Source organism: Patiria miniata, unplaced genomic scaffold (genome assembly GCF_015706575.1).
Source record: "Patiria miniata isolate m_02_andy unplaced genomic scaffold, ASM1570657v1 HiC_scaffold_8, whole genome shotgun sequence".
NCBI lineage: Eukaryota > Metazoa > Echinodermata > Asteroidea > Valvatida > Asterinidae > Patiria > Patiria miniata.
The window spans coordinates 10,839,656-10,853,536 of record NW_024037075.1 but is presented as its reverse complement, the minus strand read 5'-3'; the positions used below and the strand labels follow the sequence as shown (position 1 = coordinate 10,853,536).

Here is a 13,881-nt window from a genome sequence, read left to right as displayed (position 1 = left end):
CTTTTCTTATGTTTTTATCGTCTTTTTAGTTGGCCCTTAAATTCAATCTGTGAGAAGCACTCATGAAAGAACATCAACCAAAATAGTTCGCAGGAACATCATAATTTGATATAACTATTTTGTATTTATTAACCTCTTTGTAATACATGGAATCACATCACGACATGCTTTGGTTAATATTTTGTGCTGTGGGTTCATCCTTCCAATTTGTCTCCTGACCTTTGACACCTGACCTTTGTCACCAGTGCCAAAGGTCAAACAGTACTGTCCTATTTTCAATGGTAAAGATTTGTTTCTTATAAGAAGTTAAGAAAACAGTACTATCTCTGTCAAGCGTAACCCCTTTAGTACAAGCAAATACAAAAAGTGATAAGCAAACTACCCAGGAATCTAAAAACAGTTAAGCATAAAACAGATACATGCTCGTAGATTGAATAATTATTCAAAACAAAAGCATTCAGGTCTAATATAACGATTTTACGAAATAAAAGAATTTATCAATGAGTATATTCTAATTTTCGTGTCGCTTAAATTTCACAGCCAATTACAGTTTGTTAACACAAAGGGTCACTAACACATGGACTTACGTCTACTAATAATTAAGAAACTAAATCTACGCGTTCGAAATGACATTGAAAAAAGGAAACGGGGATATCGCAGCAAAAACAAACATTCAGTTCTATTTTAAAAAGCAACGTCTGAAAATAAATGGATAAGACTAATATGTTGGCAAATATGAACTATTTTTAATATTAAACTAACAAAAAGGTAAACAGACTTAACATTTACCTGCTGTTTATCTCTGCTTCTCAGATAACACAAATATCTCTTTATTTTGTCCAGTTATCCTTTCTCTCAGTGGCTTTAGGTCCTTTCAGGAAAATTTTAGGGGGTTTGTGATCACTTGGGGGACCTTAGACATTGATTGTTGCAAACATGAACCTCGGAAACTTAACTCTTTTCAAAATTTACCCCTTGACTGACACTAAAGATTGTCAGATGTGTAATGGTTTGGATAATTCAAGTATGGGGTTCAGCTACGATGATATTTATTAATTTGTGTTCATCTGAATAACAAAAATGTTGACATCCGCCATGAGCGTCACAACCTCGATCCCCTCGTTGTAGACGGTATCAGGCAAAAAGCTCTTTTACCTGGGGAGGAACAGTAATACACAGAATTCAGAATCAGTAATTTTCTTATTTTATGTACAGTTGATATAGGAGCATCGGAAAATTGCTATTCACGTTTGCAAATGTAGATTTGTGCAAGACGGTATTTTGGGGTAGGGCCTACATGTACTTTGTCCATGAAACGATACCAGTTAGTACCAATAATCTCTCCGAAATGGCAGCATCCATTTGAAATCGCTAACTTCATCATATCTACTGCCACCAATCCTGTCCAACTCTGATGATGTGGGCGGGCCGTCACCGCGTTATGGAGAAGTTGTTTAGGCAAACTAGGACCGAGTTATGGGGACTTTCTGCTGTCCCCACAGCATCTTCGGTCCCCATGGTACAATGGGATAGTCACCAAAGCTAACGAAACAAGTATGGGTTGTTCTCTTACCTACACTCCGTCCTTACACGGAGTACTCGACATCGGGCACATGATCAGGCACCTCAGTTTCCATGTGTACCTCGGCGCCGGGTCCATCGTCGTACCAGTCCGGGTAGCCACTGCCGCTGCCCTCGGTGGGTCCTGGCGAGGGGCCTGCGGTGGATGTGGCCGGGGTGGTTGGGCCTGGCGGATCGCATGGGATCCTGGAACCGTCCTCATTCAGCGAGGGTTCTGTAGATGGAGAGCAATGTTAGCAAGCTCCTCATTCCCGAAACAAAACTTATACATTATGCCAAACTTGCCTCTAATCTGGTATTGCTAAACAAACATATTGCTCTAACCCCGGGTTAGTAACTCATTGGGTATTTACCCTTCCATCATGGGGTATCCTTCAAAATCAACGTTGCATGATACAAGGACATATTCTTTGTATTGAACATTTCGAGTGACATCAAGCCTATGTGTAAGTAACATGAGCTTGAATATGGCTTCCTGAATGCTGCAAATCCTTCAAAAAAAAGTGGCTGTTTTAGGATTAGGAAAGAATTCGAATGATGGAGGAACAGAGGAGTTCAGACAATTTTAGAAAGGCATGTACTCACGACCTTCAGAATAAAATACCGCAAAGGCTTGTAGGATGGATTTTTTTCACGTCGGAGAGATGTTAAAATCATCACAGGAGTTATTCCAAATCTGACCGGGAATCGACTTCATCTTACCGCCTACAAGACCCGTGTCGCTAGCCACTATCTTCCATCCTTTGTACGGCCTGTCGTACTCCGTAATCCATCGAATCCAAGCCACGCTGGTCCGGGGGATAAAAGCGTCATACAACGGTCGGGTGAAGCCACTATGCTGGTCCACGATCACGCTGCTACCAAAGTCCTTCTTCCTACACCTGAAATCACGAGAAAAGGGTACAGAAAATACATTTTCAAATCCTCTCGGAACCACATGTAGTTTGTTCCACCATAAACACTAGATACCGATTGAATGTTTCTTGGCAAAATTTCAATGGCAATGATCCATACTCTGTTGCTTTCGATCTTACTGCATTACAAAATACACCCAAGGCATGGACACACAGTTTAACAAAGTGGTTTTCCATCCGCGTGCAAATGCGATTTTCTTGAAAACCATTTGAGCTCGGTAGAGATCTGAAGCTTATCAGAAGATAGGAGGCCTACTGAGTGAAATGTCCACTGAGTGTTCATCAATTGATTCTTCCAAGAACTTTCTTTTTAGTGCATGTGCTGAAAAGATATATATAACTCCATGGTGTACGGCTACTACAAAGTTTAAAGAGTTTACAACTTTACTTAAAGGTTAAAATCAGCTCTACTTCAAGAGGAAAATAAATTCCTTTCTCCTGAAATCTCTAGTCTCTTCGTTTAATTTCTCAGATCTTTCTGTCCTCGTCCACTTTCCTTTGTAGCCTTACCTTGTGTGGCTTTCAATCTTGTAATGGGCGAATCCCCCCACCCCCCCCCCAAAAAAAACCCCAAAAGCAACAACAACAACAAGAAGAAAGAAATAAGAAGACGCTTATTGGCCCTTTTGCAATCCCCAACCTACCCTTCTCCGATGCTGAGAATACCACCATACAGCTCAGACTCGAAGTCAGCCACACTGATACGTACACGTCTGTTGTTTGGCCCCACGATGGTGTAGACGCATTTCTGGTCTCCCTCGTAGCGGTATGGGTAGCCGGGAGAGGCGATGGAGATAGAGGCGTTAGATGGTACCACGATATAACCACCACATTCTGTGTTGGGGATAAGATATTATTATAATCACAACTTTTGATAAATTTCATTTGGTGGTATGTAAGTGTCGTTTTATCAATCTAATTTGGTGGTATGTAAGTTTCAGTAAAGTGTTTTACTGAGGGTTCTCCGGATTCCCCAAAAGGTCTTTATTAGAAAGAGCTTACACAGAAAATAAGACATCATGTCATCAATGGCGGCTACTAATATTAAGACAACATCTTTTACAACACCGATTTCATCTTCCATTTTCAAATCTTGCAAAGTAGATTGACTTATAAGATCACTTTTGAGAGTTGTGAGAGGTAAGTTGTGGCACGATCGGCCTAATTGATATGCCAATAATACTCCGACAACAAACATTCCTAACTTTCTCCTTCCATCATCCACCTTTCTCATGTTTCTTTGCAAAGTATTTCTTCACAAATATGCCCTATACAAGTGTTTATATGTTCCAGCTGCTTAGCTAAGCAATCATTATATCTGGTTCACTCTATCAACGTTCCTTACCCTCAGTGGGAATAGAAATGACCTCCAACTTCCACCCGGTTAACTCCGTCTGGAAATCGGTCAAGAACTTCACCCACAGTCTCTTCTGATCCGTCTGGACGTCTTCGGGTCTGGCGGCCCCGCTGTACATGTTGACCAGCGCCGTGGACTCATCATCAGGGTTGGTGCCGGTGCCCACGCTGACCACATCCCGGTATTTCTCGGTGTTGAACTGATCGAAGTGCAGCAGGACGTCTCCCTCGTACGGGATGTCGATGAACCACTGACAGTCCAGGATAGGGCGGTACTTGTACGGGTAGTCGGGCGAGGTAATGACAGCCTTGCCCATGCTGGGATCGAAGCGAACCGTGCCACCGCAATCTGTTGAGAGCAAACCATTATTAAACGGAATAGAAACCTCATTGTAAGATTAGAAGCTCGTGGATACAGCACCGAAACACTCGCCCGATACATACCAAGCAATTAAACTAGCTCCGGCAGTGTTAATTACTCACAGTTTTCTGGGGGTACACTGATCACTAAGGAGAAAGGGAAAAAAACGTCTTTTTAAATTGATAATAATAAAAAAATAAATGATAATATTCACATACCCCTGTCAGGTTTCTTCTTTGGCTTCTCTTCAACCGTTGTGTTTGACGCTGTGAGTGGAGAAAAATACAAAAATGTTAAATACAACTTGGAAGAACAATGGCAGGAGAATGTGTTCGTCACACATGACTTTAGATAACTGTTGATGCTTGTGATAACCTGCAGTTGACTTATGATGATTTGTGATGATTTATGACAGTCTGTGATCACTTGTGTGAAGACTTACAACAACTCAGTAACAACAGGATTGATATACTCACACATGACATTATTATCGAATATCTGGACCTTCCAACCACGATCAATCACAGTCCCATCGGTCTTGAAGTGGATCCACATCTCATTGTCATCCGTCATGAACTCGGCAGGTTCCGGTAGCTCGTCCCCGCTCCAATTCTTGATCACATAGTTGGAGCCATCTCGGGCCGGCTCGGGTCCGAATCCCACTGAGACCGTATCCCACTGCTTCTCGGTGTTGAATTTCTTGAAGACGGCCGTCAGACCCCTCTCTGGGTCACCCTTGATCTTCCAGAGGCAGTTGTGGTTGAGATGGTAACCAACGTCCGGGAATTGAGGAGAGGCGACAACGGCCGAGCCATCGCGACTAATGGGGACATCACCTCCGCATTCTATCAGAAAGAGTAGACAGTACTACTTTTTTTAACAGGTTTAGCTCATTCATGTTTAGAGCTATAAAAACATGGTTCAGCTACGGTGCCAGGATCTCACAGCGAGGGTAAACAATTTTGAAAAATTAAGTATTCGTTTTTAGGCTCTCAGCTAAAGTGACAAAAAAATCACGGTTAAATTGTTGGTCTGAAATTATAACTTTTTGCCGAAACCTCTGATTTCTAGAGGAAGAATCACTGCTCAAAACTGTAGTTCATAACTGTTTAATCTGCGAACTACATCCGATTCTGAGCGCCCACAAACATTTTTACGTACTCATACTCCAGCTCATTATTTTATGAAAGTAGTCTTCAACCCAAGGACTGTAGAAGATACTCTTAAATTTGCAGTGTAATGCAGGTGGGTAGGCATTACATTCACTGTGTGGACTTCCGAACAAAATAGGTCCACATAAACCAGGTAGAGGCGACGTTGTGTGGACGTGGGCAAGTCTACACAGTGTTTCCCCCTTTCTGGAAAACAGGTTTAGAGGCATTTTTGGGTTAGGTTTATCTGTGGCAAAATGAAGAGAAACACTAAAGGGAATCATAGAAAAAAAATTGGGTTGAAAGTGTTCACAAGTGAGAGTAAAATGAGGGTTTTTTTCAGAGAATTTTCTTAACTACACGAAACCAAGGGAATGTCCACACTTGGCATGTAATTGTAACGTAAACATGTGTGTGCGTGTAGGTGTATGTTCTGTCTGCGTAAGCTTTACATGCACTTTGTTACTCATAGCGCATTCAGCATTGTTCACCACTACTAAAACCCTTACCCCTCAACTGCATCAAAATCCATCACCCGTTTGGTCCTGCAGGCCTGGTTTGACTAAATGATGGTGGAGTATGATGGACTTGGTCCCGGAGGCCTAAAGCAAAGCATGCATTGGAACTTAAGTAGTTTGTTTGATGGATTTTTGCGGACTTGGTCAAGTACTCAGTAAAACTGTGGAGTTGTAAGCATACCATTATAAGGTTGTTCCCTGACAGTAGCCTTGAATCCCAACCTGTTGATACTCGGGTCAGTCTTCAGTCTCAACCACACGGTACCCGAGTCCAACATTGTGGCTTCCTCGGGCTTCCTGTTGCCAGTTAAACGGAGAGTGGGCGCACCGGGTCTGCTTCCGGCACCGATCTCCAAGAAATCCGCGTCGGGCTCCAGGTCCAGCGTCTCGAAGGAGATACCAATGCGCTGACCGGCGTCGATGGAGACGATCCAGTCGCACTGGTAGTTGTTCGGGTAATTCTGAGGGTACCGTGGGGATGTGATGGTTACTTCTCCGTCGCTCTTGAGTTGGATGTTTTCACCGCAGGCTATTGAGAAGCAACAATAACATGGTGGTGACACTTGGGGTGTAATTATTGCCACACCCTTGTATGATACTGTCAACTCGTCCACTAAAGATATCTAACAGTAACAGGTTGGATTTACTCTTGTTTTGTTTACTCTTCAAATCCAACAATCGGTTCAAGTTGCTTATTATTACATTCGTTTTAATTCAACAGCTGAAATAGTAATTGTCTATTTGGCTAAGGTATAATTGCCATGACATTAGAATGGTGGTCATCAGCAATGATACTTACTGGTGTTGACACCACCATCACCCATAACGTCTGTGATATCCACTCCTGGGTCTAAAAAGGAACAGAAGAAAATTGACAGGTGAAATACAGGTGAAATAAGGGTCCATTAGACAACTTGTCAATGAGGAATCTTGTTGATGAACCATGCACTGGTGGTGCTCTCGAAACCTAAACATGCAGCACAGCACACTGCTCCAAATATATTTCTGATTGAGAGGATAAAGTCCCTCTAAAATTGGTGATTTTTTTACCGCTTTCAAATCGCGATATTATTTTCCAACCCTCGATCAAAATTACTAGGTCGTCAAGCAGACAGGTTACATTTTGTTAGGCCCCCTCAAAAACCTATACAGCACCGCTAAAACAGTAACGTACTTTGATTGTCTTTGACGTATGGATAACATTTCAGAGATCCTTACCGTAAGCATCCACGTCAGCAAACTCGATCTCGAATCCCTTGAAGGTGACCCACATATCAGATTGAAATGTCAGGAACAGGTTGTTGTCTGGCGTAGAGAAGGCAGGTGTTGGCGGGAGCTTCTGCCCGCTGTGCTTGTAGATGTAATGAGTGCTATCATCCTCCTTCATCTTGCCAGACCCAATGTCTATGTAGTCGTAGTTCTCCTCTGACTCAAAGCTCTTGGCGTTGACGCTCAGGCGGACCCCTTCCGCACCTTGGATGGACCACTCGCACTGGGTATCACCCGGGTAGCTACCGGGGAAGTATGGTGAGTAGACGGTAGCTTTGCCTCCCTTGGGAACGTTCACCACACTGCCACAGGCTGCGAAAAAAGAGGAAAGACACTCTTACTTAAAAAGACTGGCAAATCACTAAAACATCCACAAATAATCATTCGTTTCAGGAAGCTCGAAGTCCCGGCTCATGACGTTTGGCAAATCGCAGACGTTTTGTTGCCTATGTACGCAGTGGTGGGTCTAACGTTGAAAGAGAGGTTTTCACTGTTTTGCAAAAGTAAGTCACTTGAATGTTTCCCATTACGCAATTGCTTAGCAATAAAAAAATATTAATAACACAAAACACTCGCATTGCAAGCTGGGGCTGTGTCCAAAACGAGCTTCCAGAGCTACGTCTATTGTCAGTTAGTTCCCACGTAGCTGTAATGGGTGAAGATCTGGACAATAGCTCAAAACAAGAAATTGGGACGAGGCCATAGTCTTGCTTTGATTCCAAATATGGCGATTTCGTGCGAGGAAATAATTGGCCGGTATTCTGCTTTCGCTGAGTAATGGTTTTCCGCGCTCAGCCTACTGGCCCTTGTTTCCAGGTCTCGTCATTAATATAACGCGGAAAGCACAAAGTCACACGCTCACGGGGACACACTATGGCGTCACGAGATCTGGTATCCCGTCTACTTACTATTGGGTATATACTGCGGCAGCACGCACCAGTCCTTGTTCTCATCTCCATTGCATAGTCTTTCTTGAGGCACGCCGTAGGTGACGGAGGAGCTGTTTAGACAGCCAGCTTTTGTCTCCATTCCACAAACCTGCTCCTCGTCGCATATCCCTTCCCATGGTACGCAGAGGTTCTCCTCGGGACACTGCACGCCTTTGGTGATGTCTCCTTCGCACACTGCATAGACAAACAGGTAAAGATACCTTGTTTATTGATATCTAATATAATAGTGGTCATTTCCTATTAGAAGTGCTGGTATGAATAAACAGGAGTAGGCCCAAGGGGGCCCTTAAAGGGAATGTACAACATTTGCTCTTGCTGTAATTTTCAGTAGTAAATGGACTTGGGGGATTAGAATGTGATGGCAAATATTATTAAACAGACTTGTTTCACGCTTTGGGCTTGAATATGCTGGGGGGAAAAACAAGAAAAACACCATGTTCTTGTAGTCTGCTTCCCTGACCCCACTTAAGATGAAACGGAGCAGTTTGTTGACTTTGGGGAATTGTAAGGGCAGAGAACCAGTCCGACAGGTTTGTACCCCTTCACATGTGTGTAATCAATTGCACAAAAAATGCGGAAAAACTAATTATGGAAAATTAAGAGCAATTTTGGAAAAAAAGCCAGTTTTTTCCAACGCTGGTCGGCCGACCAGCATTGGAAAAATTCAATTTTTCTTAAAATTGTCATCACACCAGGAGCCACGATTTTATTGGGTGCTTTAGAATGTCGATCCCTAACAATCCAGTAAGATATTTCGTGTTTTGATGTTTGCAAATGTTGTATGTTACCTTAAAGCAGGCCCCGAACCCCACGCCGTAATTTTTTGGACCCACTTTTTGGGGACCAACATTTTTTTGCCTCCCCCCCCCCCAAAAAAAAAATGTGTTCTGGATCCGCCCTTGAGTAGGCCTTAGTGTAGTCCCCTATAAGTGACCCGGAAGTGGTTGATACATCCGGTCTTACCTTGCAGGCTGAGGTCATCCATGAGTTGGTTCAGGATGGACAGCAGGTACTTAGACTGCCTCATGGTAGTCGGGGTTCCATCGGTCTGGCGCCGGACTCGCTTCAGAAAATTCTCCTCATCATCTTGTCCAGCCTGTAAGATCATGGAGGAGTGGTAAGATGATGAAAGGCATGGTGAGAAAATGGTTCATAAAAAGAAAAATGACAGTTCAATAGCATTCCTTGGTCCCAGGCCGAAACATCAGTTCGGAGTCATGTGTCTTATTACTTACCTATAGAAATGGCCGACCGCCAACAATGTCTTATTTTCAAAAGGTTTTACAATGTAGGCCTATCGTTCGAGTTTTCTGCCGGTATTGTGCGTATCTTTGTTCTTTGTAGGGCAAGGATAATATTGCATGTGACCCTCCATAGCCTTAGAAAAACTATTTAATTAAGGCCAAAAAAAAAGTCTCCGGTTTCTGGTATGAAGCTTGCCCCAAAAGTGGTGCGGCGACGCGGCTTTTTTTTTTTACCGTTTTTTTTCCTTCAAATGTCGGCTGATGACTGCAAATGGTGCCCGACTAAATTTAGTGCAAATATATGGCAGTCCAGAGAGGCCACATAAAGCTTATACTCGATCGTAACCCCATCTAAAAACACGTTAAAATTGTGCAGCAGCAGGGTTCCAGTCAAACCAGTGAGTTTGGCGGTTTTGAGACATCATCTTACATTGAAAAAAAAAAAAACTTTTTCATTTTGCCGACGCGCATGGCTGCGGCGACGCGCGCGCATACCAGAAACCGGAGACCCTTTTTTGGCCTAAACTTGTCTTCTGTATAGTGTTTCTTGAATGTGTGTCATTCGACTATCCCTTTAAGGGCAATTCACAACTCTCATTGTGATGGTGGTGTAAATAGCGCCCTCAATTGAAAAGTACAGAGGGATTGAACGACTATGACCCGTGCTGTCGTGAACAGTTGGCTCATAAAGTTTGGCATTTAGCCCAAAATTAGATAAGATTTTAAGCTCAGCACGTACACTCCGGAGAAATAACGAGCTTGGATTTCCCTTGGCCTGCGACCCTATGAGCTAGAAATTAGGAATGATTTGGACCAAACGGTCTGAGAAAATCCGCACCAAACCTTATGAAAATAAGACATTGTTGGCGGTCGACCATTTATATAGGTAAGTGATAAGACACATGACTCCGAAGATGTTTCGGCCTGGGACCAAGGAATGCTATTAACAAAATGTACACCATATTAAAGCAACAATGGTGATTGCTGCATCCGATCATCTTGGTTGTACCACTTATTTTTGTAAAACACCACACCACATTTTTTCTCATACAAAGTACAAGATAAACTTTGAGAATCAATTACGTGATAGCTTAATTAATTCCTTTTAAGAGCTGGCCGACTACTAAATTGAAATAAGTGAACAGATGCGCGGCCCGGGTTTTCCAGAATAATTCAACGGAAGTGGAATGGGGTAAGAACGATTCCCGTGATCAGATTGTATCCATGCAGACTGCGCATGCGCGGGGTCGTCTGTCGCTATCTGCATCAACATTAATATCACACCAGGTGCAATCACACCTGGGCAAAGTATGAGCACGATAGACCGACCAAGGCGACCGGCCGTGAGAAACTTGTCTCCTTGAACTGTTTCTAACCTCTATTAACCAGAACATGTGGGTTACATGGGGTCGAACCCTATCAGCACAACGTGTTCGCGGATGACACTAGCTGTACACCTTTGGTCGTCTCTCATTTTTCCCCGAAGAATTTCTGAGTCACGTTTCAATTTGTTTTGCCCAAGTCTAAGAGCAACAGGTGACCATGTGGGCGATCGAGCAGTGACATTGCCTACATCCGGTTCCATCTGTCATCAAACATCAATGTATGTTTGCAAAAACTATTTACATAACACTCTCAAATCCCCCAACCATTCTTTAGTCGACAAGAACATCCAAAAACAGCACCCGTAGTTATATGTATTTTTGGAGAGCCGAATGTAGACCTACTAGTATTTCTAAATCTTCAGAAAGTGCTATACGAACCGCGTTTCATAAAGACATTAGAAACAACATTTCTTAATTAAACCTAAAATGATAGATTCATTTACGTATTACAACCTTAATGTCTTAAAACTAAAAAGATACAATTTGGGGGATGCATAAAAAAGCAGATGTACATGTATGTTAACGACTTCTTCGTTCTGCGATTCACAACTTAATAATGTTTAGTGTCCCTACGTGCATTATGTCCTACAATACAAAGACCTCGGGTGCCGTGTACTTGTATTTTCATAGCTAAAGCTATGTCAGCAATATTTGTAGGCCAACGAGCTTGCTAGACTCGGTACAGTCCTTTAAGCAGTAAATCGACAAGAAACATGTTAATCACCCCAAGAATGTTGATCCTCGTCAGATATAAAAACTAAATAAGGTTTTGTACGTCACTTTGCAAACTGTCTCTTCCCCTTTTAGGCGAAACGTACAGTAGTTTACCAGGCAAATTTCTCTCACGTAATATTCGCTCAAATGGTCCGACGATTATGACTTTAAAACACAGCAGCCATTTTCAGTAGTGTACTGACCAGTTTTATCCTGATGAACAGGATCTCGATTTAGAAAAATTACAGAGACGTAGACTAAATGTGGTTTACTTTTAAGACAAATATGCCTGTGTGTACATTGTGTGAATCATTATGGCGTTTACGTAAAATTAAAAATGGTTATAACATGGTTGTATAGGTCTAGGTCCTACCCTATAATCAATACGGCCAAAATGAAATCAGCTGTGTAGCCCAATTCTCTAATTACTTGTGAAATCGTCTTTAATAAACTAGTCAGCTGAAAGTGAAACACTTTACTTTCGAAATATTTTAAATGGCGTATTTATTGGTACCTCGAAACAAAGCACTTTGAAGGCATTATTTAATTGAGGACTTATCAGGCAACAAATAAAAAATGGCCTTTAGCGGCCAACTATAACGCAATAAGTAAAACAAAAGTAGCCTTTGGAGGATTAAAAAGTAAACGAAAAACCAGACGCAAATTGAGGCGTAAAGATGAAAGCCCTTCGGGCGTTTGTTGAACATTCGATACCAATCTGTAACGAGCAGAGGTTGGGACAAGGTCAGACAGACGGGCTTTGCGAGACCATAGAGCTAACGTGGCTAAGGTAAGAGTGAAATATCAAGAAACAATTTGGGACTCAGTGAACCGTTTTACAGTCGAGTTTCTTACCGTTTCATAGCCGAAGAGAGCCGTTCTCGGTCGGGCTTCCACCCACAGAATCCCCGCTAACAGCACCAGCCACAAGATCCAGATTTGCCGGCCCATGATCAGTTAGAACCGTCCAAACAATCGCCCAAAAAAGTTCAGACCCCTGTAAACTCCTGGCCCCGTAAAACCCAACCAGTCTCCGCTGGTTTGCACGCAGAGCCGGTGTTTTTAATAAGACGCTACCAGTCGCCTACGATGTGACGCGTCAGCAAATATAACATGAAGAAAAAACTATAAAAAAAACATCCAACGCCTCCACAAAGGGCAACCCAGACAAGGCAAACCCAGCCACAAGAACCGGGGCTCAGCTCACTTGGGAAACAAGTTCCCAGAAGATTTATGGGGGTGGGTAGTGAGACTTTTACTGGTGATGGGGTTAGTGCTCCGTGTTGCACTCATCGATGCTGCGTGACACCAAATCGTGCGTACCAGCGTTTTCTTGTTTCACACCGGTGTTTTGTCATCTAATATTCCTTTCATTAATTTATGGGTTGTGCAAGGTGTCAGGAAAGGATGCCAAAATCTTAAGAGACAGGGGAAAGTTGGGATTGAGACGGGAGATGGAAAATCAATCTTTAGGGCCGTGGGGAGGCCCTCAGGGGGTTAGAAGGAGGAACCAATCAGGGCGAGCCCGCCGGCTGGGTTCTGCCAAAACTCGAATTAACCCCAAGGCTGACTTACCGTGAACTACCGCCACAGGGGGAGATGGTTACCTAGGTAACAGCTCCGGAAAGTTGCTGAAAGCTTAACGGAGTCCTCTGATGAAAGATGGTGGCTCAAGCTTTATCAAATAACCACACAATTCGTAATGTGAACACATTACCTTATCGACACACTTGATGAGTTTAAAATTCACAACTTCGAACATATTTTCGTCGTAAACAGATGTAAAAGGACTTAATCCTGCACCATAAACTATATTAAAACACATGCATTATGCATATTCTTGCAATTGTCTGACTACTGACTTTTAACGCAGCATGGACAGAGTGACCGTGTACAAAATATTAAACACATTCTCACCAATACTCATTCAGAAATCAATATCATCAAGTGGTGATTATTAAACGGTTCCTTTAAGATTTAGTACACGCAGCACCTGTTGATTTAATCACAATAAATTGCGACATCTCGCCTACAGCTGTAGCTTGTGGCGCCACCCTGCGGGGAAAAAAATACCTCAAGAAATTAATATTTTATCGTAACATTATGCGGTAACGGTTTCCAAATAATGCGTAGGACGGTTCTACTTAACTACTGATTAAAAACGTGTGAGTCAACTCCAAGAAATCGGGTGAACATCTAAAAGGGGTGTTATCCCTTGAGCAACTAACCTGCAGTTAGATTGCTTAGTAATTTGCTTATGCTTAGAGAAAACATGTGAGCTTGATAAATATTATAACACATTGTGTTGTATAGTAGCTGTGACTGGTGTGGATCATCTTTTATTAAGCAGGCAAATTTGCTAAGAATAAAAAAAGCTTTCATATAAAACCATCTTGGTCAACTCGACCTTGTTTTTAAAAGCGTTGCACTGTACAAAC

At 42.6% G+C, this 13,881-nt stretch overlaps 1 protein-coding gene across 1 annotated transcript; it reads right to left on the bottom strand.

The window, feature by feature from the left end:
- Positions 1–101: 101 nt before the first annotated feature.
- Positions 102–12,847, bottom strand: LOC119719286 (tolloid-like protein 1). Its single transcript, XM_038188685.1, has 13 exons — positions 12,299–12,847; positions 9,064–9,196; positions 8,059–8,274; positions 7,100–7,462; positions 6,681–6,731; positions 6,063–6,410; positions 4,689–5,057; positions 4,431–4,478; positions 3,841–4,200; positions 3,140–3,329; positions 2,284–2,462; positions 1,574–1,795; positions 102–1,155 (listed from the first exon to the last, which is right to left on the bottom strand). Exons 1-12 carry the CDS (start codon positions 12,392–12,394, stop codon positions 1,587–1,589), a joined length of 2,562 nt encoding a protein of 853 aa, XP_038044613.1. The 5' UTR covers positions 12,395–12,847; the 3' UTR covers positions 102–1,155; positions 1,574–1,586.
- Positions 12,848–13,881: the final 1,034 nt, after the last annotated feature.